Source organism: Crotalus tigris, unplaced genomic scaffold, assembly GCF_016545835.1.
Source record: "Crotalus tigris isolate CLP2741 ecotype Arizona unplaced genomic scaffold, ASM1654583v1 scf7180000017916.3911339, whole genome shotgun sequence".
Classification (NCBI taxonomy): Eukaryota; Metazoa; Chordata; class Lepidosauria; order Squamata; family Viperidae; genus Crotalus; species Crotalus tigris.
Window position 1 is genome coordinate 3,836,931 of NW_024096718.1, and position 25,080 is coordinate 3,862,010.

The 25,080-nt window shown below is 40.3% G+C and overlaps 1 protein-coding gene across 8 annotated transcripts; it reads right to left on the reverse strand.

Annotated features, from left to right (window-relative positions):
* Nucleotides 1–81: 81 nt before the first annotated feature.
* Nucleotides 82–25,080, reverse strand: MDM2 (MDM2 proto-oncogene). Of its 8 annotated transcripts, none has more exons than XM_039344523.1 (11): nt 24,759–25,077; nt 24,269–24,359; nt 22,590–22,664; nt 18,349–18,482; nt 17,301–17,350; nt 16,929–16,990; nt 14,448–14,508; nt 13,504–13,652; nt 9,622–9,771; nt 3,257–3,334; nt 82–1,778 (listed from the first exon to the last, which is right to left on the reverse strand). In XM_039344523.1, the coding sequence occupies exons 2-11, from the start codon at nt 24,350–24,352 to the stop codon at nt 1,227–1,229; spliced, it is 1,395 nt and encodes a 464-aa protein (XP_039200457.1). In that variant the 5' UTR covers nt 24,353–24,359; nt 24,759–25,077; the 3' UTR covers nt 82–1,226. The 8 variants fall into 8 exon arrangements, with proteins under 8 accessions (XP_039200457.1, XP_039200454.1, XP_039200456.1 ...); XM_039344520.1 differs by having other exon boundaries at nt 24,269–24,356; nt 24,796–25,076; XM_039344522.1 differs by having other exon boundaries at nt 24,796–25,076.

Sequence of the window (25,080 nt, forward strand, 5' to 3'; positions counted from 1 at the left end):
ACGCAGTTTTGCCCCAGAATTAATACAAATGAGGAAATACTATTTTATATGCATACACACACACACACACACACACACACACACAGAAATACAATATATTATGGAGGCTCTTCTTTGTCAGATCTCATTTTACAAAATAAAGCTTCAAGTAAATCGATCATCATCTACAATCTTTAGATTGTACGTTTGGAAGGAAATAATTAACATTACATATTGTTGCCTCTCCCCACTACTAAAGACTGGAAACTATTATTGCTGTGAACTGAATTACTACATGAGAATAAAATATGGAAGATAAGGAAAAGCAAAGATTGATTGCTTATTGGTAAATTATAGGTCGCAACTCACACTCATTGTACGTTATTTGCTTGCTGTGAATGTGTTACAGTAAGTACTTGAAATGCTATGTCTTATTTCAGTGACTTTCAGAATTAGTTCTTCTAAAAACTTTTTTAACAGAATTCTTGCCATAATACTTGATCACAGCACAAATGTAAGCGATCCTTTTTAATTTCACCATAGTACAGGTATGGTAACCATGGCCTAAAGAATGCAACTTGAATAGATCATCAAAACTTCACTGGGCTCACTGAGGCAAAGGTAGAGCTTTCACATTGGGAACAGACTGTGAGCTCGTCCAGGCTCAAAACAACTGTCTGCCTCTTGTTTTAATCAGCATTAAGGGATCTATCAGAACTAGTTTTTTTCACATGAGCTTTAGGCTCTTTTTGAGACAATCTTAGTTTGCTAGCCAATAACCACTTAGACACAATAAAAATATTAGACAAGATGGAACCTGGAAAACATCTAGGATTGCTTCAATCATTATTAAGCATCTTCCATTGTATCCGTGTATTTGGAAAAGGGTAATTTGAAGTTCTACATCACATATAACTTGGCTTACAGTATTTGGATCAGCTTAGGTAAATCAGTAGTTTTCAGATTTAGAACAGTATACTTTATTTCTGTGGTCCTTACAAGAATATTAAGATTTCTTTATATTAAATATAAAGAATAAGCTCTGAATTATCAATCTTCATCATGTATACATGTGCTTGCTATTTTGGCAAATTTCAAAACTAAACTGGAGAATGTTCTGATCATATTGTCAGTTGCAGTGCAATGTTTAAAAGTTTCTGTGTTTTGGAAAATAAATATATTTGTGTAAGCATTCAAAACTGCATTCTGTGTTATTCTACATGTAGGAACAGTTGTTTGCACTGCAGCTAGCAAAAATAAGTTAGCAATATCATCTCAATAGGCTGCCTGCAAACTGGGCAAGGCTTGTTCCTTTTTTTCAGTTTTTTTGCACATACAAAACATGACATTAAGTGTCCTGTCTTTCCATGTACTATGCAACCATTTTTAGGTCGTGTTTGACATATGACACAAGGCTCTACACTGGAGATAGGCTGCCCGGGTTCCAGTCTTTTTTCTTTGTCCTCAATGTCTTCTTTCTCAGATTCTTTACAGTCTTCTTGGCTACTACAAAGCATACTGCTAGATGTGGATGGTTGTGAATATGCCTCACTTTCCTGAGATTCAAGGCTTTGTTCTGCACTTTCTTCTTCTTTATCCTCATTCATTTTTCCTTTCTTACAGTCAGGAACATCAAAGCCTTCCTCAGGATCTAATGGTGAAGGGTTTAGAAATTTGCTCTTCTTGGCTATTTCAGTCTTTTTATCAGGAAGCCAATCCTTTCGAAGAGTCCAGCATCTTGGGCAATGGGATGGAAGAGGTGGGTTCATTTCATTGCACTTTGTGCATTTCCAATAATCCTTTGATGAATTAGATAGAAATAATTTATGTTAATGAAAATGCTTTATCAAAATAAAAGATAAATTATAAATTTTTTTGTGTACATGATGGGCTGTAAAAAGTTCTCAGAAGGGGCCGTATTTGTAGCCAAAACTTATAAATTCCTGTTTCTGATCATTGCAATCCTTATTTGTACAAAATAGACATATAAAGTCAAAACAAGGGCACTATGCCATAGATGCATGGTAATCTAGAAATATGTTGAAGAGCTAATAACGTTGGATGCTTTCATATATATAAATATGTAAAGCCTATACAGATAGTCCTCGAGTTATGACCACAAATGAGCCCAAAATTTATGTTGTTAAGTGAAACATTTATTCAGTGAGTTTGCTCCATTTTATGACTTTTCTTGCCACCGTTGTTAAGTAATCCTTGCATTTGTTAATAACACGATTGTTAAGTTAATCCGACTTCCCCATTGACTTTGCTTTTCAGAAGATCGCAAAGGGGGATCACATGACCCTGGGACACTGCAAAGGTCATAAATATGAATCAGTTGCCAAGCATCTAAATTTTGATGGGACCATGGGGATGCTACAACGGTTGTGTGAAAAACGGTCATAAATCACTTTTTTCAGTGCTGTTATAACTTTGAACAGTCATTAAATGAACTGTTGTAAGTGGAAAACTATATATACTACTTCTACCTTTGTGATAGATTGAAGCTTTGCATATAAGTAGCAATTGACTAGAAGTCCTAAGTCAGAAGCTTTGGCCTCTGATAAGATATGAGGTGAATATATTCTGAAAGGCAAAATGTCCATGATTGGAATAAAATTTCATGTTAAAAGTATTTTAACTGGCCAGGGTCTGGACTACTTAATATACTTCATGGTACAGCTATTCACAGCACTTTGGTTTTAGCGACAGAACAGTTATGCTTAAAGAAAAGTGATTTAAAATTAATAGAGTTTCACCAAGATAATTTCAGAAAAGGATCCTGACAGAATTTCAGACTCGATGCCATATTCTTGTAATGCATTCTGCTGTCTGAGATACTTGATTTCTGCAGATTGATTTGGTGATACACCCAATTCTCATTTACTATTAAGGAAATGATCATCATTCCACATGTAATGGTTTGGGGAAAGGGATCAATATACATTCTTTCCTAAAGTGAACTCTTATTACCCTATATATAACAAAATAATTTTTAAAAGATTTATGAAATATATTTTTCTAATTCGATTGTTATATTAATATTTATTAGAGAAAAATATACAATTGGCACCTGAAAATAGATTGTAACTCTCCTTCATTGAAATACCACTCTGAATTAAAGCTGAAAACAACATGCATTTTAACCTCTTGAGTTTATATATATATAAATTATATATATCTATTTGTTTACAGGCAGATGGGTCATCTGGAATAAATTAAGGAATACATTGCAAATTCAAAAGTGTAATTAGTCTCAAACCAAGATTTTACTTACTGCTAGTGAAATTTCAGGGTCTTCATCAAATGAATCTATATCACTATCTTCGGTCTGATATATAGTTACTTGATATACCTGATGAAAATGATTTTTAATTATTTTTAATTAAAATTTACACAAAATACATTTTATAACTCTACATTAAAGTTAATTTGTGAAGGTTTAATTCTGTTCCATCAATAAAAATAAATTTCACAAACAATTATTTTACTATTTGAGAAGAAAATACAGTAATTTCCCGTTCCAAGTCAAATGACTCAATATTTAATTTTAAAATCAATAAAATCTTATTAGGAATTATCTTTGAGAATAAGAATGAGATAAAAAGGAAACAATTAACAGCTTCCTACTCTTTCAGAATACTTCCAAAATTAGCTATCAATTGTATTAAACAATTACTTATTTTAAAAAACTATAGAGGTCCAGTTCAGAAAACTAAGACATTAATTAGTCTGTACAAGACAATGTCTGGCTTCATACAATATGCTATACCGTAGCAAATAACTCACATCCTAACTTTGCACAATAAGTAAATCCAGTCTTTATCTAAAGCTTTGGAAGTGGAAGCAAACATGGATGTAAGATAGAAAGCTTTATAGGCATTGCACAGCCTTCAGTACATTGTTTTTGTCATTATTAGCTATTTTTGGATTTCCAATTTTTTTTTACTAATCTTCAAAGTATCTAGGACTTGTCAGTACACAGCTCTATCAGACACATTTGAAAAGACTAATGATGTAGTATTTTGCACTGGAAGGTCCTATGTTTAAAACCTGGATTGTTTTCAAAACGAGGGGTCCTTGGTGCTCTCTAGTGTAAGGACCCACCTCAGCTAACCACCCAAGAAAGCAGAACTCTTGAAACAGGCATTGTCCAAAAGGATACTTTTTATTAGGGGTTAGTAACAGTAGAAAAGTCAAGGCAAGATCTGAAGAAAATTCAGCTTGGACAATATAATTAAACCAGCAATATTCCTCCTCCCACCAAAGTCATAATGTCCATTTGAAATCCAGCCAATCCACAGGTGGCAAAACAAGTGGGTAACTGGTACAGTTGGCTCAAGGTCTTCAGCTTTCATTTCTTTGTAACCATCTCCCTGATAAGGGAGACACATTCCTTTCTCAAGTGGATAGAGGTGGAAGAAGGAAAGCAGAAAGTGAAAGTTATCCCAAGCTAAAGCAAATATCTCCCCTTCCCCCAGCATAATGGCAGGCCCCAAAGCAAAGCACAAGAATAAATATACCGAAGGGAGACAATAAGGATTTGGGGACCTGACATTGAGCTTGTTTTCTTGCAGAAAACAGTGCTCAGAGCACTGATTATGTTATCTAGTTCAGGGCTTTTCAACCGTTTCACCCACTGTACCACTTTTAGGATATGGCAATATCCGAGTACCACCAGTTGCCTAGCAAGATGTCAAAAACTTGATTACAAAAAAAAAAAGTGATAAAGTACAGGTAGTCCTCGACTTACAACAATTTGCTTAGTGACTGTTCAAAGTTTAAAAAGCACTGAAAAAAGTGACTGATGACCATTTTTTACACTTATGACTGTTGCAGCATCCCAGAATCATGTGATTTACATTCGGATGCTTGGCAACTGATTCATATTTATGATGGTCAGTGTCCCAGAGTCATATGATCACCTTTTGCAACTTTTTGACAAGCAAAGTCAATGGCTGGGGGGGGAGGAGCATGGCCAGTTCAACATCACTCAGGTCGCGGGGCGCCTGTGGGGGGTGCGGGTGGGGCTGAGGGGAGGATCCGTGGGTCTCTGGTGGAGGGGAGTGGGATTGGGGTAGGCTCCTTCCTTCCCTCCCTCCATCTGTTCCTTCCCTCCCATTCTCCCTTCCTTCCTTCCTTCCTTCCTTCCTTCCCTCCCTCCCTCCCTCCCATTATCCCTTCCTCCCTCCCTCCCTCCATGCCCAGGAAGGGACAAGGCTGCCAGTGCAGTTGATGGCTGTGCTGCCGGTGGCCATGGCTTGAAAGGCCACAGTAAATTGCTGGACAAGAGCCGCACAGCGTTAAGAGCAGAGTGGCTGGAAGATATTTGTAATGAGGGAGAAAAACAGGCATCCCCTGAAGGAGATCAGCAAATGGCCCTCACTCACTTCAACCACTCATGGACTCCAGGGGAGGGGACACCGTGAGTGGCATGAGTCCACGTTACCTGTGCTATGATGCCCAGCCTGCCCAATTTTGGCAGGCAGAGGCGTGTTTCTTACCTATTTGTGGCTGCCACCTGTGTGCGCACCCGGCCTGTTTTTTGGCCTCTCCTCCCTTGCCCCTCCTCCTTCTTTTACCTTCGGTGCAGCTCCAGCTGTCTCTTCCTCCTCCTTCCAAGGCTGCGTCTATTTTGTTTTCTCTCCCTCTCTTGCCCAAACTATCTCCTTTTATATTCCTTCCTGTCTCCACCCTCCTCCTCCTCCTCCTTTCTCTTCCGGGTGTGCTGGAAGTGCTGCTCCTGGGACCTTTGCCTCAGCCCAGCAGCCCTACAGCTCCTGAAGACTCTCTCAGGGCATGTCCTGCATTGTGCAGCTTTAGCTTGTTCCCTCCCCTGCTACCCTTGGCTGGGCTGGGCAGGACCGCGTACCACCTGCCATGTGCCAATGTACCACAGGTGGTACGCGTACCACCGGCTGAAAAGCCCTGATCTAGTTTGGCTTATGAAATGTCTGCAAGAAAACAAGCAAGCTCAGAGGGCACCAAGAACCCCTCATTTCAACCTTGAGCTAAAAATATTCTCCTTTATTGATTTTCAAAATAGAATAATAGAATATGCCATTTAGATAGAAGCATTTTCTCTCAGCATCAAAATTTATTTCTTCATTCAGATTCCTTTTATTTATACTGCGCAATTATTAGGCAAGTGAGTATTTTGACCATTATCATCATTTTCATACATATTTTCCACCAAGTTGTATAAAATTGAATGCTTAGAGCAGCGGTTCTCAACCTGTGGGTCGCAACCCCAGTTGGGGTCAAACGACCATTTCACGGGGGTTGCCAAACAACACAGTCCGCCATTTTTCCCCCCTTTTCCTTAGCTGTGCTACTCCCTTTTATTCTATTGGCTTTTGAAAGCCAATAGAATAGACTCTCTTGAATAGAGTCTAATTCTATTGGCTTTCAAAAGCCAATAGGAATTGTCCAGGCTGTCTCTGCCCTGCTGAGCCCGCCAAAAGTCCCATTCTGCAAACGATGCTGCAAGTTGTCTGCAGCGAAGGCGAGCTGTCTGGAAGTTTCCACCCCTCCCTGCTGAGCAACTGCTAAAAATATAAGTAAAAGAGGGCCAGGGGTGGGAGGCCGGAGGGCGCAGGGAGGGTTGCTGGCGCGTGTGGGGCCCGGCGGGTGCCTTACCTCCCTTGGGCTGCGCCGTCGCTGCCCCTTGCCAGCTATGCCTCGGCCGGCGCAGGGGGCGGCACCACGCATGCACGGCGCTCCCGGGCAGGGAAAGTCCTCGACTTACAACCGGTGGGGTAGTCCACAACTTACGATTGGTTGGGTAGTCCTCGACTTATGACCGGTTGGGGGTCGCGGCATTAAAAAGGTTGAGAACCACTGGCTTAGAGGATATAAGCATATCAGGTGATATGTATTTCTGTAATGAGGGAGGGTGTGGCCTAAGGAGATCAACACCCTATATCAAGGTATGCATAATTATTAGGCAGCTTGTTTTCCTCAGGCAAAATGGGCCCAAAAAAGATTTAATTGACTCTGAAAAATCAAAAATTGTAAAATCTTTCAGAGGGATGCAGCACTCTTGAAATTGCTAAGATATTGGGGTGTGACCCACCACAGAACCATCAAACATTTTGTTATGAATAGTCAAAAGGGTCATAAGAAACATGTAGGAAAAAAAAGATGCACATTAACTGCCAAAGATTTGAGAAGAATCAAATGTGAAGCTACCAGGAACCCATTATCCTCCAGTGTGTCATATTCCAGAACTACAACCTACCTGGAGTGCCCAGAAGGACAAGGTGTTCAGTGCTCAGAGACATGGCCAAGGTAATGAAGGCTTAAATCCGACTACCACTGAACAAGACACATAAGTTGAAACGGCAAGACTGGGCCAAGAAATATCTGAAGACAGATTTTTCAAAGATTTTATGATGAGATGAGTGAGTCTTGACGGACCAGATGGATGGGTCCTTGGCTGGATCAGTAACGGGCACAGAGCTCCACTTTGACTCAGATGCCAGCAAGGGGGAGGTGAGGTACTGGTATTGGCTGGTATTATTAAAGATGAGTTATTTGGATTTTTTTGGATTGTGAAGATGGACTCAAAATCAACTACAAAACCTCCTCCAGTTTTTAGAAGACACTTTCTTCAAGCAGGGGTACAGGACAAAATCTGCATCTTTCAAGAAGATCATGATTTTTTATGCAGGGCTCCATTGCATGCGTCGAAGTACTCCACTGTATGGCTAGCCAGTAAAGGCCTTAAAGAATAATGACATGGCCCCCTTCCTCACCTGACCTAAACCCTAGTGAGAACTTGTGGGCCCTTCTAAAATGGTAGATTTATGGTGAAGGAAAACAGTATATCTCTCTGGAGTGTCTTGGAGGCGGTGGTTACTGATGCACAAAACGTTGAGTATCAACAAATCAAGAAACTGACAAGAGTCCATGAATGGAAGGCTTATGACCGTTATTGAAAAAAGGGGTGGCTATATTGTTCACCGATTTTTTTGTTTGAAATGTCAGAAATGTTTACTTGTACATTTTGAGCTGTTTATTATTCTCACTTTAACAGATGCAAATAAACTAGTGAGATGGGCAAATTTTCATTTTTTATTTAGTTGCATAATTCTGCACACTAATAGTTGCCCAATAATTGTGCACACATATTCTCCTAGGAAAACCAAATCTCACTTTTACTTACTTAAATATTCAGGTTTGAGGTTTATTAGCATTGCTAAATAAGAAAATACAACTTGCCTAATAATTATGCCCACTGTGTACTGTGTTTCCCCGAAAATAAGACTTGGTCTCATATTTTTTTGGTTGCCAAAATAAGCACCAGGTCTTATTTTTGGGGTAGGTCTTATTTTTTTGTGGCTGCCACGGAGCAGGAGGCAAAGTAGGGGGTGGGATGGGGTGGAGGACAAAGCGAGACAATGGGGAAGTAGAGGACAAAGTGATGCACCAATGCCGTGGCCACTAAGCAAGGCAGTATGGGGGGTGGAGGACAAAACAAGATGGGAATGCAGAGCTGATAACGCACCCCAGAAAGCCTGACAGAGGGCCCTGCATCCAGGCCATCAACGTGCTGACAACTGCCTGGCCTTATGGTGGCGGCTCCAGCAACCCCATGCAGGATTTCCGGACCACTTCTTCTTACCGCCGCAACAAAGCAGGAGGCTGACCGATGCAGCTGAGCATCCCTTCACTAGCCTGTTTTAGCTCTATGCTGCTGCATGCAGAGCAACAAAAGAAGCCTGTGCGACTCTGGTTAAAAAAACGTTCAATCAGATCTTCCAATTCTGCGAGACCTTTTTTTTTCCGCAAGAAGTTGGAAGGTCAGGTTAATTTTTTATTTTTAGTTCCACAAACTTTTTTTTTTTTTGCCCTGCATGCGGAGAACAGAGCTGGAAAATAGGTTAGTGAAGGAATATGTTTGACCTGGGGTGGGGGTTAGGATTTGGCATTGTGGATGCCCTGGGGTGGGAGTTAGGATTTGGCATTGTGGATGCCAAATCTTAACCCCCATTCCGGGAAGGGGCTGCTCCAACCACCATCACCTCATTCTACCAGCATCAGGGCTGTGCAGGCTGGGCAGCCAAGGATACTGCTGGGACTTCGTCCTCCATCCCCCCGCACTGCCTAGCTTAGTGGCTATGTCACCGGTACATCGCTCAGTCTCCTGCTTCATTGCGGCAGCGAGTAAGGAAAAGAAGCTTTATCCTCCCCCGTCTCGCTTCGTCCTCCACCCCCCCCCACTGCCTTGCTTCATGGCCACGGCACTCCCCCACCTCATGTCGGCAGCAAGCAGATAGAATGGGTGGCCAGCCAGCTGCACAGGGTCTGATGTAGGGCTTATTTAGGGCTAGGGCTTATATTTGGCACAGGCGTGAAAACGGGCGAGGGCTTATTTTCGAGATAGGTCCTATTTTGGGGGAAACATGGTATATCAGAAGGACTTACATGAAGATCTGATAATAGTGAGTAGCAAAGATAAGCAGAACCTCTGCAAGATTCTGAATACTTTTTCATGAAAATGTACTTCTAGGTTTTGAGAGATTGATAGTTCACTTGGTAATGTCTACTTGGTTATGTCCATTACTATATGAAGTGTTCCTATATGAAGTTACATTTCTCAAACAATATTCCATCTGATTTTGGTTCAAATATACATACTTCATCATCCTCATCTGTTAGTTCAAACCCTTCTTCATTAGGACTATAGTCTTCTGAGTAGATAGATTCAACTTCAAACTCTACACTGAATTGATCTGAAACAGAATCTTCATCTAACCAGTCCGAGTTTTCACTTAAACTGGCATGATCCTAGAGAGAGAGAATGTTTCTGATTAGAATAGTAATACAATCTAAGAGATGAGGTCCCTATAATTATAATGCATATGTGGGATGAAAAAGAGCATCTGAAATAATGGGAACAAAACTGTGCTAATAGGATACAAACTTCTAGTAAAATTCTAGGTAAGTAGTTAATTATATTTACTTTTAATCAAAGTACAGGAACCCATCATTTTACGACCATTCATTTAACAACTTTTCAAAGTTAGGACAGCATTGAAAAAAGTGACCTATGACTTAAAAATGCTGTAGTATCCCCATGGTCACATGATCAAAAACCAGATACTTAACAACCAGCAGCATGTATTTAGAATGGTTGCAGTGTCCCTGGGTTACACGATTACCATCAGCAATCTTCTCAGGGGGCTTTCAACAATCAAAGTCAATGGGGGAGGCCAGATTCGCTTAACAACCATGTGACTTGCTCAACAATCATGGCAAAAAAGGTTCTAAAATTGGGCATGACTCACTTAATGACCACATCAGTTAGCTGTCCCAATTAGTTCAGGTCCCAATTATGGCCCTGTTGAGGATTACCTGTAGCTCCTACAAGGAAGAACACATATTACCTGAACTGTAGGGGCATTGCTATGGGAAATAAATATTTTCTGTCTTTAAAAAAAAAGACTACTTCCATAATTAAAAAGTAAACATTCATCTTTTTAAAGAAAGAACATTCTTGAAATGACATGGGTATGAACTGAAGAGACAAGCTATATTTAAACAATGATCATAAAGCATAAGTTGTCATACAGTTTTAGGAACTGCCCTACCCTGGTTCTATATGGAATATTTAGCATTTTAGCAGGTATTGTACTACACAAAAGTCTAAAGAAATTGTTTAGCCAGCATTATATTTTACTGTGCTAGTTTCCAGCTTGTAGAGGCAAGTTCTGATATCATTGAATACTCCTGATTCACTATTGCAGTGGTGGTCAACCTATGGCACGCGTGCCAGAGGCGGCACTCGGAGCCCTCTATGGGCACACGTGCCATTGCCCCAGCCTTGCCTCCTCCCGTGACCCCCTCCTCACCAGCAGCCCCCCTGGAGAGTTGCCCCTGAGCGTGACCCACACAGAGCAGCACAGCCAAGGACATGGCAGCCAGGCAGCGTAGACAAGACTCTGCCCTCACACCCCATCGCACACAGTTGATGCTGCGGGGCGCGGGCAGAGGGCATGGCAGCAATGGGGCTGCTGGGCTGCCTGGGCGATTTGCGGCGGGCCTTGGAGGTGGTGAGTAGCCCTGCGGGCATGCGGGGTGGGGCAAGGTGGGGGCGTGGAGCAGGGCCGGAGCCAGTTTTTAGGCACTCGGTCTCGAAAAGGTTCGCCATCACTGCACTATTGCATTGTGCTTTGTCAAACCAAATGTTGAAGAAAATGCCAGTTAACCCTGAAATGCTATTAACCACCCTGCAAATTCAAAATCACATTTTAATAAAAGCTTCCTCTATTTTACAATATCTAATTTAACAAATCAGTGGCTTATTTAAGCAGAATAAACAGCTATTATTTTGCAAAATCTGTAATGTGAATGCATTTACAAAAAGGCTGTAGATATAATAATATATTAGCTAAGAATACACTGCAGTTAAAATTGCTGAAGGCCCTAAGAAACAGCACAGATAAAGACAGGTAGGACAAGAATATTGAAGTTTGAAAACATATAATGGTGGAGGTGGACAAAACACAGCATCTTGAAATATGCAACTCAGACTATCAACAACAAATTTCACAGTGGTAATTCCATCCTACAAATTATGTAAATTAATCCACGAAAAGAGGGTTCAAACTATGAAAGCTAACAGTCATAGTACATTTACATCAAAATGATTATCTTAATAATAGTAACTGTTAGTTAGAAGGATCTTGGTAGTCCTAATGCAGTGGTTCTCAATCTTTTTATACCGGCGACCCCGGTCATAAGGAGGTGGCCGATGGCGCGGCGGCGCCTCCTGCACGGCGTGCATGCGCAGCGCCGCGCCCTGCATGGCGTGCATGCGCGGCACCGCCCCCTGCATGGCGCGCTTGCGTGGCGGCGCCCCATGTGTCGCCCCTTGCGCTGTGCGCATGCGTGGTGTCCCCTGCGTAGTGCGCATGCGTGGCGGCGCCCCCATGCACTGCCCCCTGCGTGGCGTGCATGCGCAGCGCCGCCCCCTGCACGGCATGCATGTGTGGCACCGCCCCCTGCATGGCACGCATGCACGGCGGCGCCCCCCATGTGCCGCCCCTTGCGCGGTGCGCATGTGCGGTGCCCCCTGCGCGGTACGCATGCGTGGCAGCACCCCCATGTACCGCCCCCTGCGCAGCACATGCGCAGCAGCGCCCCCTGCGCAGCGCGCATGCGCGGCAGCGCCCCCTGCGCCGGTTGAGGAAAAAAAATGGCGGATCGCGTTTTTTGCCGACCCCCGTGAAATGGTCGTTCGACCCCAAATGGGGTTGCGACCCACAGATTGAGAACCGCTGTCCTAATGGATAATCACTTAAATATAAGCCAGCAGTGTGTTGCAGCTGCCAAAAAAGTCAATGCTATCCTAGGCTGCATCAACAGAGGGACAGAATCAAGATCATGTGAAGTATTATTACCACTTTATAATGCTTTGGTAAGACCATACTAGGAATACTGCATCCCGTTTTGGTCACCATGATGTAAAAAAGATGTTGAGACTCTAGAAAGAGTGCAGAGAAGAGCAACAAAGATGATTAGGGGATTAGAGGCTAAAACATATGAAGAATGATTTCAGGAATTGGGTTATGTCTGGTTTAATGAAAAGAAGTAATGGTGACATGACAGCAGAGTTCCAATATCTAAGGGGCTGCCAGAAAGAAGAGAGGGTCAAGCTATTCTCCAAACCACCTGAAGGCAGGACAAGAAGCAACGGATGGAAACTAACCAAAGAGAGAAGCAACCTAGAACTAAGGAGAAATTTCTTGACAGTTAGAACAATTAATCAGTGGAACAATCTGCATCCAGAAGTTATGAATGTTCCAACACTGGAAGTTTTTAAGAAGAGACTGTACAAGTATGTCTGAAATGGCATAGGGTTTTCTTCTTGAGTAGAGGGTTAGACTAGAAGACCTTCAAATTCCCTTCCAGTTCTGTTATTCTGTTATCTTTTTGGTGGGTATATTCCAATGCAATAGAATTGGGGTAAAAACATAATAAATATCAAAGGGAAAATTTTTTCCTTTTGTATACAGTACTATACATGAGAGCTTTGTTTCTAATATTTCCTAAGAGGCCTTTTAGCCTCTCGCTTCATGAAAATTTTTCCCAGCCATTTACTATCTTAGAATATGGATGTTACCGTATATGCCGGCGTATTAGGCGACCCGGTGTATAAGACAACCCCCGTTTTTATCGTCGAGTTGCCTTCCTAGAACATCGTCTTATACGCCGGAAACTACCAGTATTTCCGGCGTATAAGACGACTCGGCGTATAAGACGACCCTCGTCTTTGGAGCCAAGTTTAGCGCTTCCGGAAGTCGTCTTATACGCCGGCATATACGGTAATTTAATACTCTCCTATTTCTGATGGAGAAATTCTACAGATAAAAATTAGCAAGTTTACTGAGATGTTTTCTTCTTTTTGACATGTCAGATTAAAATACATTTTCTCACGCTATTATCACTTACTTTCAGTGGTACAGATTTAACATAGTTAAGTTTCTTGTTTAAAAATTCAAACTAGTATCTACTTACTGGACTTGGCAAGGAATTGATTGAGCTGCTGCTGTTGCTTTGCTCACAATGTACAACACACCATTTAAGACTTTCGTCAAATGTAAGAGAAATACTGTCAGATTTCTGCCTTTGTCTTTCATAATTCATATCTTCTGAAGCACTTTCTTCTGTTGGAAAAAACTCTCTTAAGCAAATTACCAAATCTCCGATTTTGTGTAAGAAAAGAATTGAATGAAGAAACTCTGCTATGCATTTCCTAAACTTCATAAAGTGTAGGTGATTGCTATGTCTTATTTCTATCATTGTGAGGACAGAATCTTCTTTCCATATTCTGAAAGAAAATTACCAGTACTACCTAAAATGTTAGCATAAAATACTAACAGCTCATTAAGACATCTATTGACATCCCAATGTAAAAAAAGTTACATATTTTCAATGTATTTCCCAAATTATAATGGGAAATTGTTCACTGGATTGCTATCTTTAGAAGCATTCCTAAATATTTTTTTAAAATTCAACTTTATTTTATAAAGATTACAAAAAGCTTCTACTTGACAATAGTAATGGTATAACAAATTATAAAAAGTTGAACTATATCTTGTTTTTAACTAGATTTAAAATGTTTCTAGTACAATTTGCTTTTTACTAAACCAGCTGGAACAGTGTGAAGTAAATTGATCAATAGGATAAATAATATTCTGGATACACTCAAATAAACAAAGCTGTATATCTTTCATTTAGCCGTATCTCCACAACACGCTGTGTTAGCCAGACAAGTTAAACACCTAGTGTTAAATTTAAGGCCAATAGCCAATGTATTAAAGAGTATGAGAAGTCAGATATCAATCAGAAGCCAGCCAACCAATAAACACAATGTATACAATTGTATTACTTGTCAATGATTAACTTTGAATATTCAAATGACTCTAACGACTGAAACAAAACATAACAGATTTATATACCTGTTTCACTGGATCTTGTTCTTCGGGAAGTAGTTGCTTCAGTGGCTTCTTGTGTTGCTTCCTGTTTAATAATATATTAAGTAACTATTTCAGATTTACATGTGAAAAAATAAAGAGGAATATACTATATATATTACTGAGGAATCATCTCAACCCAATGGGACAGGCCTGCCCCATCTGCACCTCCAGAGGAGGCAGGCTGCAGATCGTCAGTCAAGGAATTTTGGCTGGTGAGATCCAGAAGTACTTTCTCTCCTGTGGCTCCTGCCCTTTGGAACATCTTACCCCCTAGGGCAGTGGTTCTCAACCTTCTTAATGCCGCGACCCTTTAATACAGTTCCTCATGCTGTGGTGACCCCCAACCATAAAATTATTTTCGTTCCTACTTCATAACTGTAATTTTGCTACTGTTATGAATCGTAATGTAAATATCTGATGTGCAGGATGTATTTTCATTCTTACAAACTGAATATAATTAAAGCATAGTGATTAATCACAAAAACAATATGTAATTATATATTGTGAAATATTTATTTCTAATTACAAATAAATGAAATTTTGGCATTGTAGTCCAAGGACTTCAAGTCAGATTCCCTCTTCTTTTAAATATTCAAATGCATTGTGCAAAAAAATAATGGTAAGTCTGCCAATGCTCACTACTCTGGCGTTTTGCATCCAAGCCAGAGAAGTTTTTTCCTCCAAGCAGGGAGAGGGAAGGATCTGCTCTCAAGAGTTAAGCCTGAGCGGCAGAAACCCTGCGTGCGGCTGCCCTTCATCCATGCCCCTTTCACTCCGGTGGGAGGAAAGGAGCTAAAGAATGCGAAGCAAGAGTTTGGCCCCTTCCTTTCCCGCTCACGGCATCCCTCCTTCTTGCCTGCACTCACACAACCCTCTTAACTTCAAGTGTCTCCGAAGAGAGTCAGCTCAAAGTTACAATTGATGGGTTGTTGTTCCTCTTCATCTTTTGTGTTTCGTTTGAAGCGCCATTGTACATAGTTTCACCTTCGGGACTTCTCCCTTGCTCCCAGGATTTGCTCACAGCGCCTTCACGCCGCGTATCTCCCCACACTTCCTTTTGCGCGGCACTCATGCCTAAAGACCTCGGGAGGACAGACTGAAAAGATGAGGGATACCGTTCGTGCGTCTTTTTTGCAGCTCCAGCAAAAGAACCTGGGGGAAGCAGCCCCACCGACAAAGTCCCTTCCACCACCACCCAGTCCTCTTCTCAGACATCGTAGCCACGTGAAAAATCAGCAAACCCCCCCCCCCCGTCTCCCCAGGCCAAGGGGTGCAGGATGAAGCAAATTTTGGTCAAAATATGCCTTCCACGAGGAAATGCTTACCTTGAGATGCTTTTTATATTCCCCCATCTATTAGCTCCTCTATGGGCGTGGGAATATTGGGGGGGGGGGCTCTCTGCTTTTCTACAGATACAATTTCGCCGCACGATAAAAAAATGGTTAGAAATCCTTTCAAGTCATGTGATTGATTGAATTATTTCCACCCCTCTTTTCCTCCTAAAACCCCCCCCCCATTTTAGAACAATACTCAGCAGCTTTTTTTCATTATGTCAGACAAAAATGGCTGATGACAGAGAGGAGGATCGCGGCTGCTGTTGCCAGGGAATGCTTGGCTCTCCTCATCGCTACTGTGGCTGCAGAGGCTTCAGCCGCAAGACGAATGCGGAGGTTGATTAGGGTCTGGTATCTCCCAGTCATGCCTTGAATGTAGGAGGATAATTCTTCCTGATTCCTCCCTTCTCTTCCCCCTCCCTTTTCCTACTTCTCCAGCTACGAAAGTCTATAGTGTCTCAGTTCCTAAGACCATCGGAAATATATATTTTCTGATGGTCTTAGGCGACCCATGTGAAAGGGTCATTTGACCCCCAAAAGGGTCGCGACCCACAGGTTGAGAACCGCTGCTCTAGGGTGAGATCTGGTCCCACTCTCCTGACCTTTCTTTTTCTTTTTTTTAACATCCCTTTAATACCTTTATTCGAGGGGGAATCGAGGTGACTAAATGGAGCTGAGCATTTACTGGCTGGATGCCTTGCCTGATATCTACATGGAGTTCACAGCAGATATTTTCTCTTTGTACCCTAACAGAGAAACCTCTGCAACTGCCTAACATTGAACTTTCAACCTTCTGAGTGGGGGCAAGTGCATCTTCACTCCCTCCTGACCTTCCATAAGGACCTGAAAACTGGTTCTGCCAGATGGCTTGGAACCCCAATGGGGGAATGCTACAATTAGTGATAGTTGATAGATTAATAGCAGATCCCACCTCACCACCAGCACATCTTATTACTTCCCTTCCCATATTTTTATCATAATTTTATAAATTATCATAATTTTATTGCTATACTTACATTTGTACTATTTTATTGGTTTTAACTTTGTAAGCTGCCCAGAGTCACTTGTGGTGAGATGGGTAGCAAATAAATTTAATAAATAAATAAATGAAATATAAATCAGTGATCACCTTTAGAATGTTTTCATTTTCTAGTTGGCATCTGGACTGATTCACAGTTATGTTATTAGAATCTTCAAAAGAAGTACATATTGGAAGTCACAAAAGAGGAAAGCTGGCAATTCAGATATACATTTAAAAATAATCTAGTTATTACTTTATAATTGTATAAACAATTATGAATATGAATTCCTTAAATTCAGTAATAAATGTTGGCCAATAGAGTTAGAAAAGGATTAAACAAATATTTATATAATTGCTTTTCAGGATCTATTCTCTTTTCAAAATTTTAACCATGCAACAGTTCAGTGGTTTTCTTATTTGTACCTAGCCTTCTGTCCATCAATTGTTTAAGTGCAAGCTTATTAAAAAAAAATAACTTACCTTGCTGGGTGGCTGTTACCAGGTTTTTGGAAATCATCAAATATAATTGCCTTTTAAAAGATAAAACAAGATCTTAGTTTTAGATATAACAAAACAAAACAATGATGAAAAAAGTTTGTATATATTCAGAAGCTTCTGGGAAAGAAACCATAAACTGAAAATGGCTGCTAAAAGCAGAGTGAAAGTAAAGATCTTTCAGTATAGGTATGATTCCCCTCCTCCCCAAGCCTTTTTTATTTCTGAGTTCTGATAACTGCCTGGACAAATCCCTGCAGTTTTCTTGGCAACATTTTTGGAAGTGGTTTGCCTTTGCCCTGTTCTTAGACTGAAAGTGATTAGTCCAACATTGTACAGCTGTACAATTACCAGTATGCCTAAAGTATGACTAGAATTAGGCAGGATTGGAATTGAATCTGCATTTATTTTGATACCATTTACTTATACCAACTAAGAACCTAGCTAACACTTATTAATCATTTGCCCACTTCTGAAGCTAGAAATGTTGTTGAAATAGCATAATATTTGACTGCTTTTTCAAACATGGATTCTAAATGGCCATATTAAGGCTACATTCAGATCCAGCCATGATATGTATTTAAGCTTCTCCTAGGATTCAGATTCCAGCCTACCTTCAGTCTTGATCCAAAGTCATCTAGGGATTCCAAAGCTAAAAGATGACTAGAAGCTGTATCCTCAGTCCCAGCCCAGCACCTTAAGCACTATATCATACTGACTATAGTATTTTTAAAAAAATCTAGAAGAAACTCTTATCCACTGCCCCCAATAATCTATTGTGAGCTCTCACAGAAGTATATAAATGCAGTAAATAAATATTGCCAAAATTTGGATGATTTTATTTTACAGTATATTTATTACAGCTACTAAGGAAATATAATATAGAACTGTAAAATGTTACATTAGATTTCTACATTAAAAATAAATTCATTATAATCATGCAGACAATCTGAATTGATATATTTCTAACACATAAATTCATACCAACAAAGCTATAGGCACAGCATTTAAGATCAAGCTACTTTTTTTTTACCTGTGTTCCTTTATAGAAAAACTCTGTACTCCAAACAGATCGCCCAGAAGGTCATTTGCACAGTGGACAATATGCTGTTGCTTTTCATCATATAGACGTTTAGACATAATATATTGACCAAGGTAGAACAAAATCTACAACAGCAAACATTAAACAGTTTTGTAACACAAAATTTAGAAAGTAGAATTTGTACTTCATTTTGCTCACAGATTGCTCACAGGACAATTATATTTATTAAAGGTAGTTCCCAATTATGTCTCAGCTATAATAGTGTTATGGTGCCCTTCTGAAATTGGAAATATTCCAGTGAGGACTAAAGGTGCTTTAGTTTGTCTTTCAGGTATGAGGACAACACCACAGCTTGATTGGAACCCAGCAACCATTGCTGGATGCTGAACTTCCTCTGGATGAAGGAGGAAGTGTGAAATTAACCTACCTGATCTTCAGATGGCCATTCCCTATGGGTTAACCACAAAGATGGAGTTTTTTGCGGTTGTTTTACAAGTTGAGTATGATGTAGCCTATGGACACTTGGACCTGTCAATCCTCATTTCTTAATCACATTTGAAATATTATTATTCTTAAATTTAAGAAAAAATTTCTTTTGTAACATAAATATTTCTGTGACTATAAACTTAGAAGAATTATAAACTTAAAAATATATTGGTATTTTACAATAAGCCAAATAATAGGGATTATATAAGAAAGGTATTAACAGAAGAAGGGGAACATTACTTTTAAAAAATTGATTTTTCAAGAATTTGCATTGTAAAAATCTCAGTTGCATTAATTTGACTTAGTACTTTCATGGGAATGCTTTTTGTTTTGTTTTAATATGCTTGATTGTTGACTGGATTTATAAAAAAAGGCCACAGTAATTTGAGTAGATTGTGTATTTCGCTGAGACATGTGCCTGTAATTACAGCTTTAAAGATACTAGAAGGAGTGAAGTACAGATAATCCTTGACTTAGAACAGTTCATTTAGTGACTATTCAAAGTTATAACAGCACTGAAAAAAGTGACTTAAGACTGTTTTTCACACTTACGACCATTGCAGCATCCCCATGATCATGTGATCAAAATTCAGACACTTAGCAACTGACTCATATTTATGACAATTGCAGTGTCCCAGAGTCATGTGATCTTTTGCAACCTTCTTCCAAGCAAAGTCAATGGGGAAGCCAGATTTAACAACCATGTTACTACTGTGTTTCCCCGAAAGTAAGACCTACCCTGAAAATACGCCCTGGGTTGATTTTTGGGCGTGGGCCATAAGCCTACTCCAAAAATAAGTCCTAGTTTTGGGGCAAGGCACATATCTAAAACTCAACCTACGGCAGGGATGTGAAGCTGCCCCATGTGCCCCACACCCACTTACCTTGCAGCCAGGCCTGTCCTCGCCAGCCCACTTCTTCTGCGGCATCTCCAGGCCTGCATTTCGCAGTCAGAGGCCCTTCCAGAAGGCCACTGTAGCCAAGAACCAAGCTAAGGATTCAATCCATAGCTGCAGTGGCCTTCCAGAAAGGCCGTTGACTGCAAAATGCAGGCTGGAGCTCCATTCTCAGCTGCAGAATGAATCTGCTCCTTCAGCCGCAGAAGAAGTGGGCCGGCTGGGCGAGTGAGTGAAAAAGAGCCCCCTCTGAAAATAAGACCTGGTGTCTCTTTTGGAGGCAAAAAAAATGTAAGACCGGGTCTTATTTTTGGGGAAACACTTTTAACTTAACAATTAGTGATTCACTTAACAACTGTGACAAGAAAGGTTGTAAAATGGGGCAAATTTCATTTAGCAACAGAAACTTTGGACTCAGTGGCGGTTGTAAGTTAAGGACTACTTGTATCTGTTTTCTGCCTACTACTTTCACTCTGGAATGACTAAGCAAAGGGAGAATGGAGGCTTTTCAGAACAACTGTTAGAGTAGAAAAGATAATAATGAAGATAAAGCAATCCCTTTTATAAACTTAAGTTTATTTCAATCAATGTTTGATGAATTCGGGACTAAAATTGGCTCAGTTGCTTGAAGCCAAATTTATGACCCTTGAAGGAAAGATTGAATAAGATGGATAATTATTTAAAAGGTATAAAAGTATATAGGTAGTCCTTGACTTATGATTGGTCATTTAGTGATAGTTTGAAGTTATGACAGACCCGCAAATAGCCACTTACAACCAGGATTAAAAGTCCAATGTTTCCCTCCATTTACCCTGCAGTCACACAACTGTATTGAGCTCTTGGCATTTATGACTGTTTGCAGTTCCCACAATTACCTGACTGCAATTCATGTTTTTTCCAATTTCTGGCAAAAAAACACCCTATAACAGTGGTGGCGACCTATGGCACGGGTGCCAGAAGCAGCACTCAGAGCCCTCTCTGTGAGAACGCGTGCCGTCGCCCCAGTCCTAGGCCTTCAGCTGGGTTTTATAAAACCTTTTCTCTTTAGGCCTCTGTCGCCGTGTACAAAAAAAAAAGGTTCAATCAATCAGTCAATTTCAACTTCTCGTGGGGAAAAAAAAAAGATCTTGCAAAGTTGGAATTGATTGATTGAACTTTTTAGTCCCACTCAGTCTGCTGTTACCACAGCCATGCCCACCCAATGGGCCACCCCACCCAGCACCTGACAATGCTTAAGTGGATTTTGGGTTGCAGTTTGGGCACTCGGTCTCTAAAAAGTTCACCATCACTGCCCTATAGCATAATGACCACTGCAAAAAAGGTAATCAAATTGGGTGGAGTCATGCAATGACCCATTTTATGATCATCACTTGCAACCGAAATTGAAGAGTCAATTAAGGTCATAAGTTGAGGACTACCTGTAAAGCAAATATATGAAAAAATTAAAACAAGTTAATAACAGAATGAGAATCTTAGAGAATAAATCAGAAGTTAGGGATATGGAATTAGAAAGACGTATGGATAATGTGGCGCTGCTGAACTTAGCAACAAGGAACACTGTCTGAGGCCCAGAGCCATTTGGGAGAATCCAAATGAAGTGCTTAGAAGAAAAATTGTTCAGGCATGTGCTGGTATTGAAATATTCTTTAAAGGGCTTCAAATTATTAATGAGAAAATTAAAAGAAATTGGTGTATTTTAGGCTTTAAGATTAATAAATAAAAGACAAAGATGTTAATAAAAACATGAAAGTACAAGACCAAAGAGAATTGATGAGAAAAAGAATAAGATTGAGAAAAAGGTAAAAGACTTCAGTATTAATCTGATACATATAAATTGAATGTTGTTTCAAAATAATTATAAGGCATTGAATGAAGTTAAAAAAGATAGGTTACAATGGGGGAAATTACAATTGACACTGTTGGGGGCAATTTCTGTATTAAGATGAATGTTTTAATTAGAATGTTATTTTAATTTTAGACAATATGTTTTGAAAAATTATTGTACATTAATTTTAATGCTGATTTGAAGCCTCTTTTGGACTTTTTGCATGAACCAGAAAAAATATTAAGAAACTGATGATTAGAAATAAAAGTAGATAGAAGAAAAATGTAAAATTAATGTTGTAAATGTAGAGTAAGCGTTTAATGTAAATCAATACTTATATCTGTTGTAAAGGAAAAGATGAAGGTCATTTCTTTGTATTTATAAAGAATAAAGAATGAAAAATTAAAAAGAAAGCAAAATCAAAAGTATAGAAATAAAAGGACTTTTGCTTTCATTTTCTCTTTTTCATTTTTGAGCTTAAATATTACTTTTTGTTAGTTTCTGTTTATTTTAAAATCAAATAAGGTTATTTTAAAAAAATGAAATTAGAAATATTCACTGAATGTAGAAAATAATTCTTTATTTATTTATGAGACTTATTAAGTGCAAGCACTCTCCAAGCGGTGTACACCAGTAAGCAATGTATATATATATATATTTACATTGCCCCCAACAATCTGGGTCCTCATTTTACCTATCCCGGAAGGATGGAAGGCTGAGTCAACCTTGAGCAGGTGAGATTTGAACCGCTGACCTGCTGAACACAGTCAACTAAAGTGGCCTGCAGTACTGCACTCTAACTGCTGCGCCACCTCAGCTCTTTGAAAATAGGCAACTTTGGAAAACAGAATATGGGTCTTGCCTTTGCTCTCATATATAAGGCTAAGATAAAATCATAACCCACCATTTCAGCTGTGCAGTATTCTTCACTCTTCAGTCACATTATTGTAACTTGGCATGTTGTTCAGTGTATAAGAAATAAACACCTAATTCATTTTCACTTCCTATGCAATTAATCTATTTACCTCCTTCATGGTAAAAGTATCCTTTTCTGCACCAGCAAATTGTAGAAGTTTCATAAGCAGTGGTTTGGGTTTAATCTGAAAATATAAAGATGCAATTTGTTTAGTTGACTTGTTGAAAATATGGGATTTTTTCCCAAAAACTAACCTTGCTCTAAAGTTTTTAATATGCTCAAAAATAGCAAATCTTTTTGAGATCAAATGCAAAAAGGCTCTCAGAGTTGCATCTAAAAGTAGAAGGGAAAAAAAGTGCAATTTCCAAGAACGTGTTTCTATGATTCCCTAAGATCATGCCCAAATAACAAGAGAATGCTATTTTATTTAAAATCTTATATTCTGCTTATCATGAGATGGGCTGAAACTGGTTCTTAAAGCAGTTAAGAACACTGGTTCTTAAAGCAGTGTTTCCCAAACTTGACAATTTTAAGGCATGAGGACTTCAACTCCCAGAATTCCATAGCCAGCAACGCTGGCTGTGGAATTCTGGGAGTTGAAGTCCACATGCCTTAAAATTGTCAAGTTTGGGAAACACTGTCTTAAAGTATTTTTATATATTCACATAAGACAGTGCAATAACACAATCAAAAGTAAACAACAGAATAGCTTTAAGCATATGAAATGAAAAACATCCATACATAGGCCTTAATAACCAACTGATCTTATTCTGATGCCTAAAGGAATGTTGGGGCTTCTCAGATACTATATTGCCACTCTTTGAAAATGCTTTGAATGCAGCCGATCAATGCAAACAGAATAGTTTCAAATGTACATATTCCACTTTTTTTAAAAAACAAAGGTGACCTAAGTTGTAGTTTTTCCTTAGGAACGGAAGCTGTCTGCATGACTTTTAGCCAGCCATTTTCAACCCTGAACTGGGAAGTTGAAAACATCCCTCTACCAGACCACAAGTAGGTAGATGAGGTTTGCATACTATTCTTATATCCAGGCTAAATTTCAATTCATTGCAAAGTGGCTACCCCTCATAGCATCTTTAACCTTGAGCCAGTCTCCAAATGAGGATAACATTTTTAAGTGATCTTCACTTTGCCTCAAGTGTCTTACCATCTCAAACACAGAGTAATACTTAACTATTCCAATTCCATCCTAGTAATTTTTAAACCTTTCAAGTGAAGCTACCTTGTACCTGAGAAATTTATGCTGAGAAATCTCATTAGCCTGAATTTTCCAGCACACTTTATAGCTTTTTCACTGGGTCTCTGGCTCCATGTAAATAATCATCTCAAGCATAATTACACAAAATCATGTTCTTTAATGGATTTTTTCCAAGCAAATTAATACAAGCTAACCTTTTCTGAATATCTAAACCGAGACACTGCAAAAGATTCTGAACAGTAAAGTGGATCAGAGTTCTCCAATTTAAAAAAACTTATCAGCAGCATTCCCACATTGGCTATATCAACCTGTCATTTGCTGATCTGTCTCATTTGCTGACCAAATCACTCACTGCAGTTCCTAAATCATTGTTTAAAATTTAAAACGTGTGATCCATCTAACTTGTTTAACCACCTTTCCCCCCCCCCCCTAAATTAAAGAACCTCGTCCTAGCATGGAGTGCGCACAGAGTAGTTAACAACACTAACAAACCGCCCTCTCCCTTCCTATTGTCCCGCTCTGGAAAATGCAATCGCTTCGGAAGGGCCTCGACATCGCCTTACACTTACCAGGGCTTCTTGATCCGAGCGGCCAATGACAGCTGAGCCAGCCTCAGACTGCTCGGTCGCAGAAGCCATTGTAGTATTGCACATCTGCCTGCTAGGGAGGAAGGAAAAAAAAACTAACCTGAGGCGGTGCATTAGGCGACAGGACAGCAAAACCCAAAGCATCTCCATCACCTTACCGTAAGAGGCCCTGTAGCTACACAAGTCTCAACTGCCTCGCAAGGGCCGAGCATAAATAGTGGCCCCGCGACCTCGTTTACGGGCATGTCTAGACTTTACTCCTCCAGATAAAACGGCCAGGCATGTCCGAGCATGACTAGAGAGAAGCGCTGACTCAACAAGGTAGGAGGGATGGGAACAGCGAAGCCGCCATCGCCGCCCTTCCCTTCCGCTTTTTCCCAACAATCCCTCCAAGCTGAACGCGCCTTCCTGGGAATCTAGACGAGAAATCCCTCTTCCCGCCCAACTCCCAAGCCGCTCTTCGATTCCTTCCCTTCAGCTCGTCCTCCCTCGCCCGTTTCTCTACGCGCCTCTTTCTCTGTTAGCGAAAGGAAGCCGCTTCCTCCTGAAAGTGGAGGCCAAATTACTTCACGCCACGCGTCGCCATTTCAAACTAAGGCGCTCGTAGCTGCTTTCTTTTTTATGCAGCGGCAGGAGCCACTTCCTGGCTGAGGTGCGCGAGCGGCCTACGTGGCGCCCCCCGCAGACGCTCGCGCAGTCTCCCGACGTCTCCCAGCCGGGACGAACCAGCGGCTTTCTACGGAAGGGGGCAGTTTTTTTCCTCAGGAGGCCTGCCCAGCGCTGTCGTTCGTGTT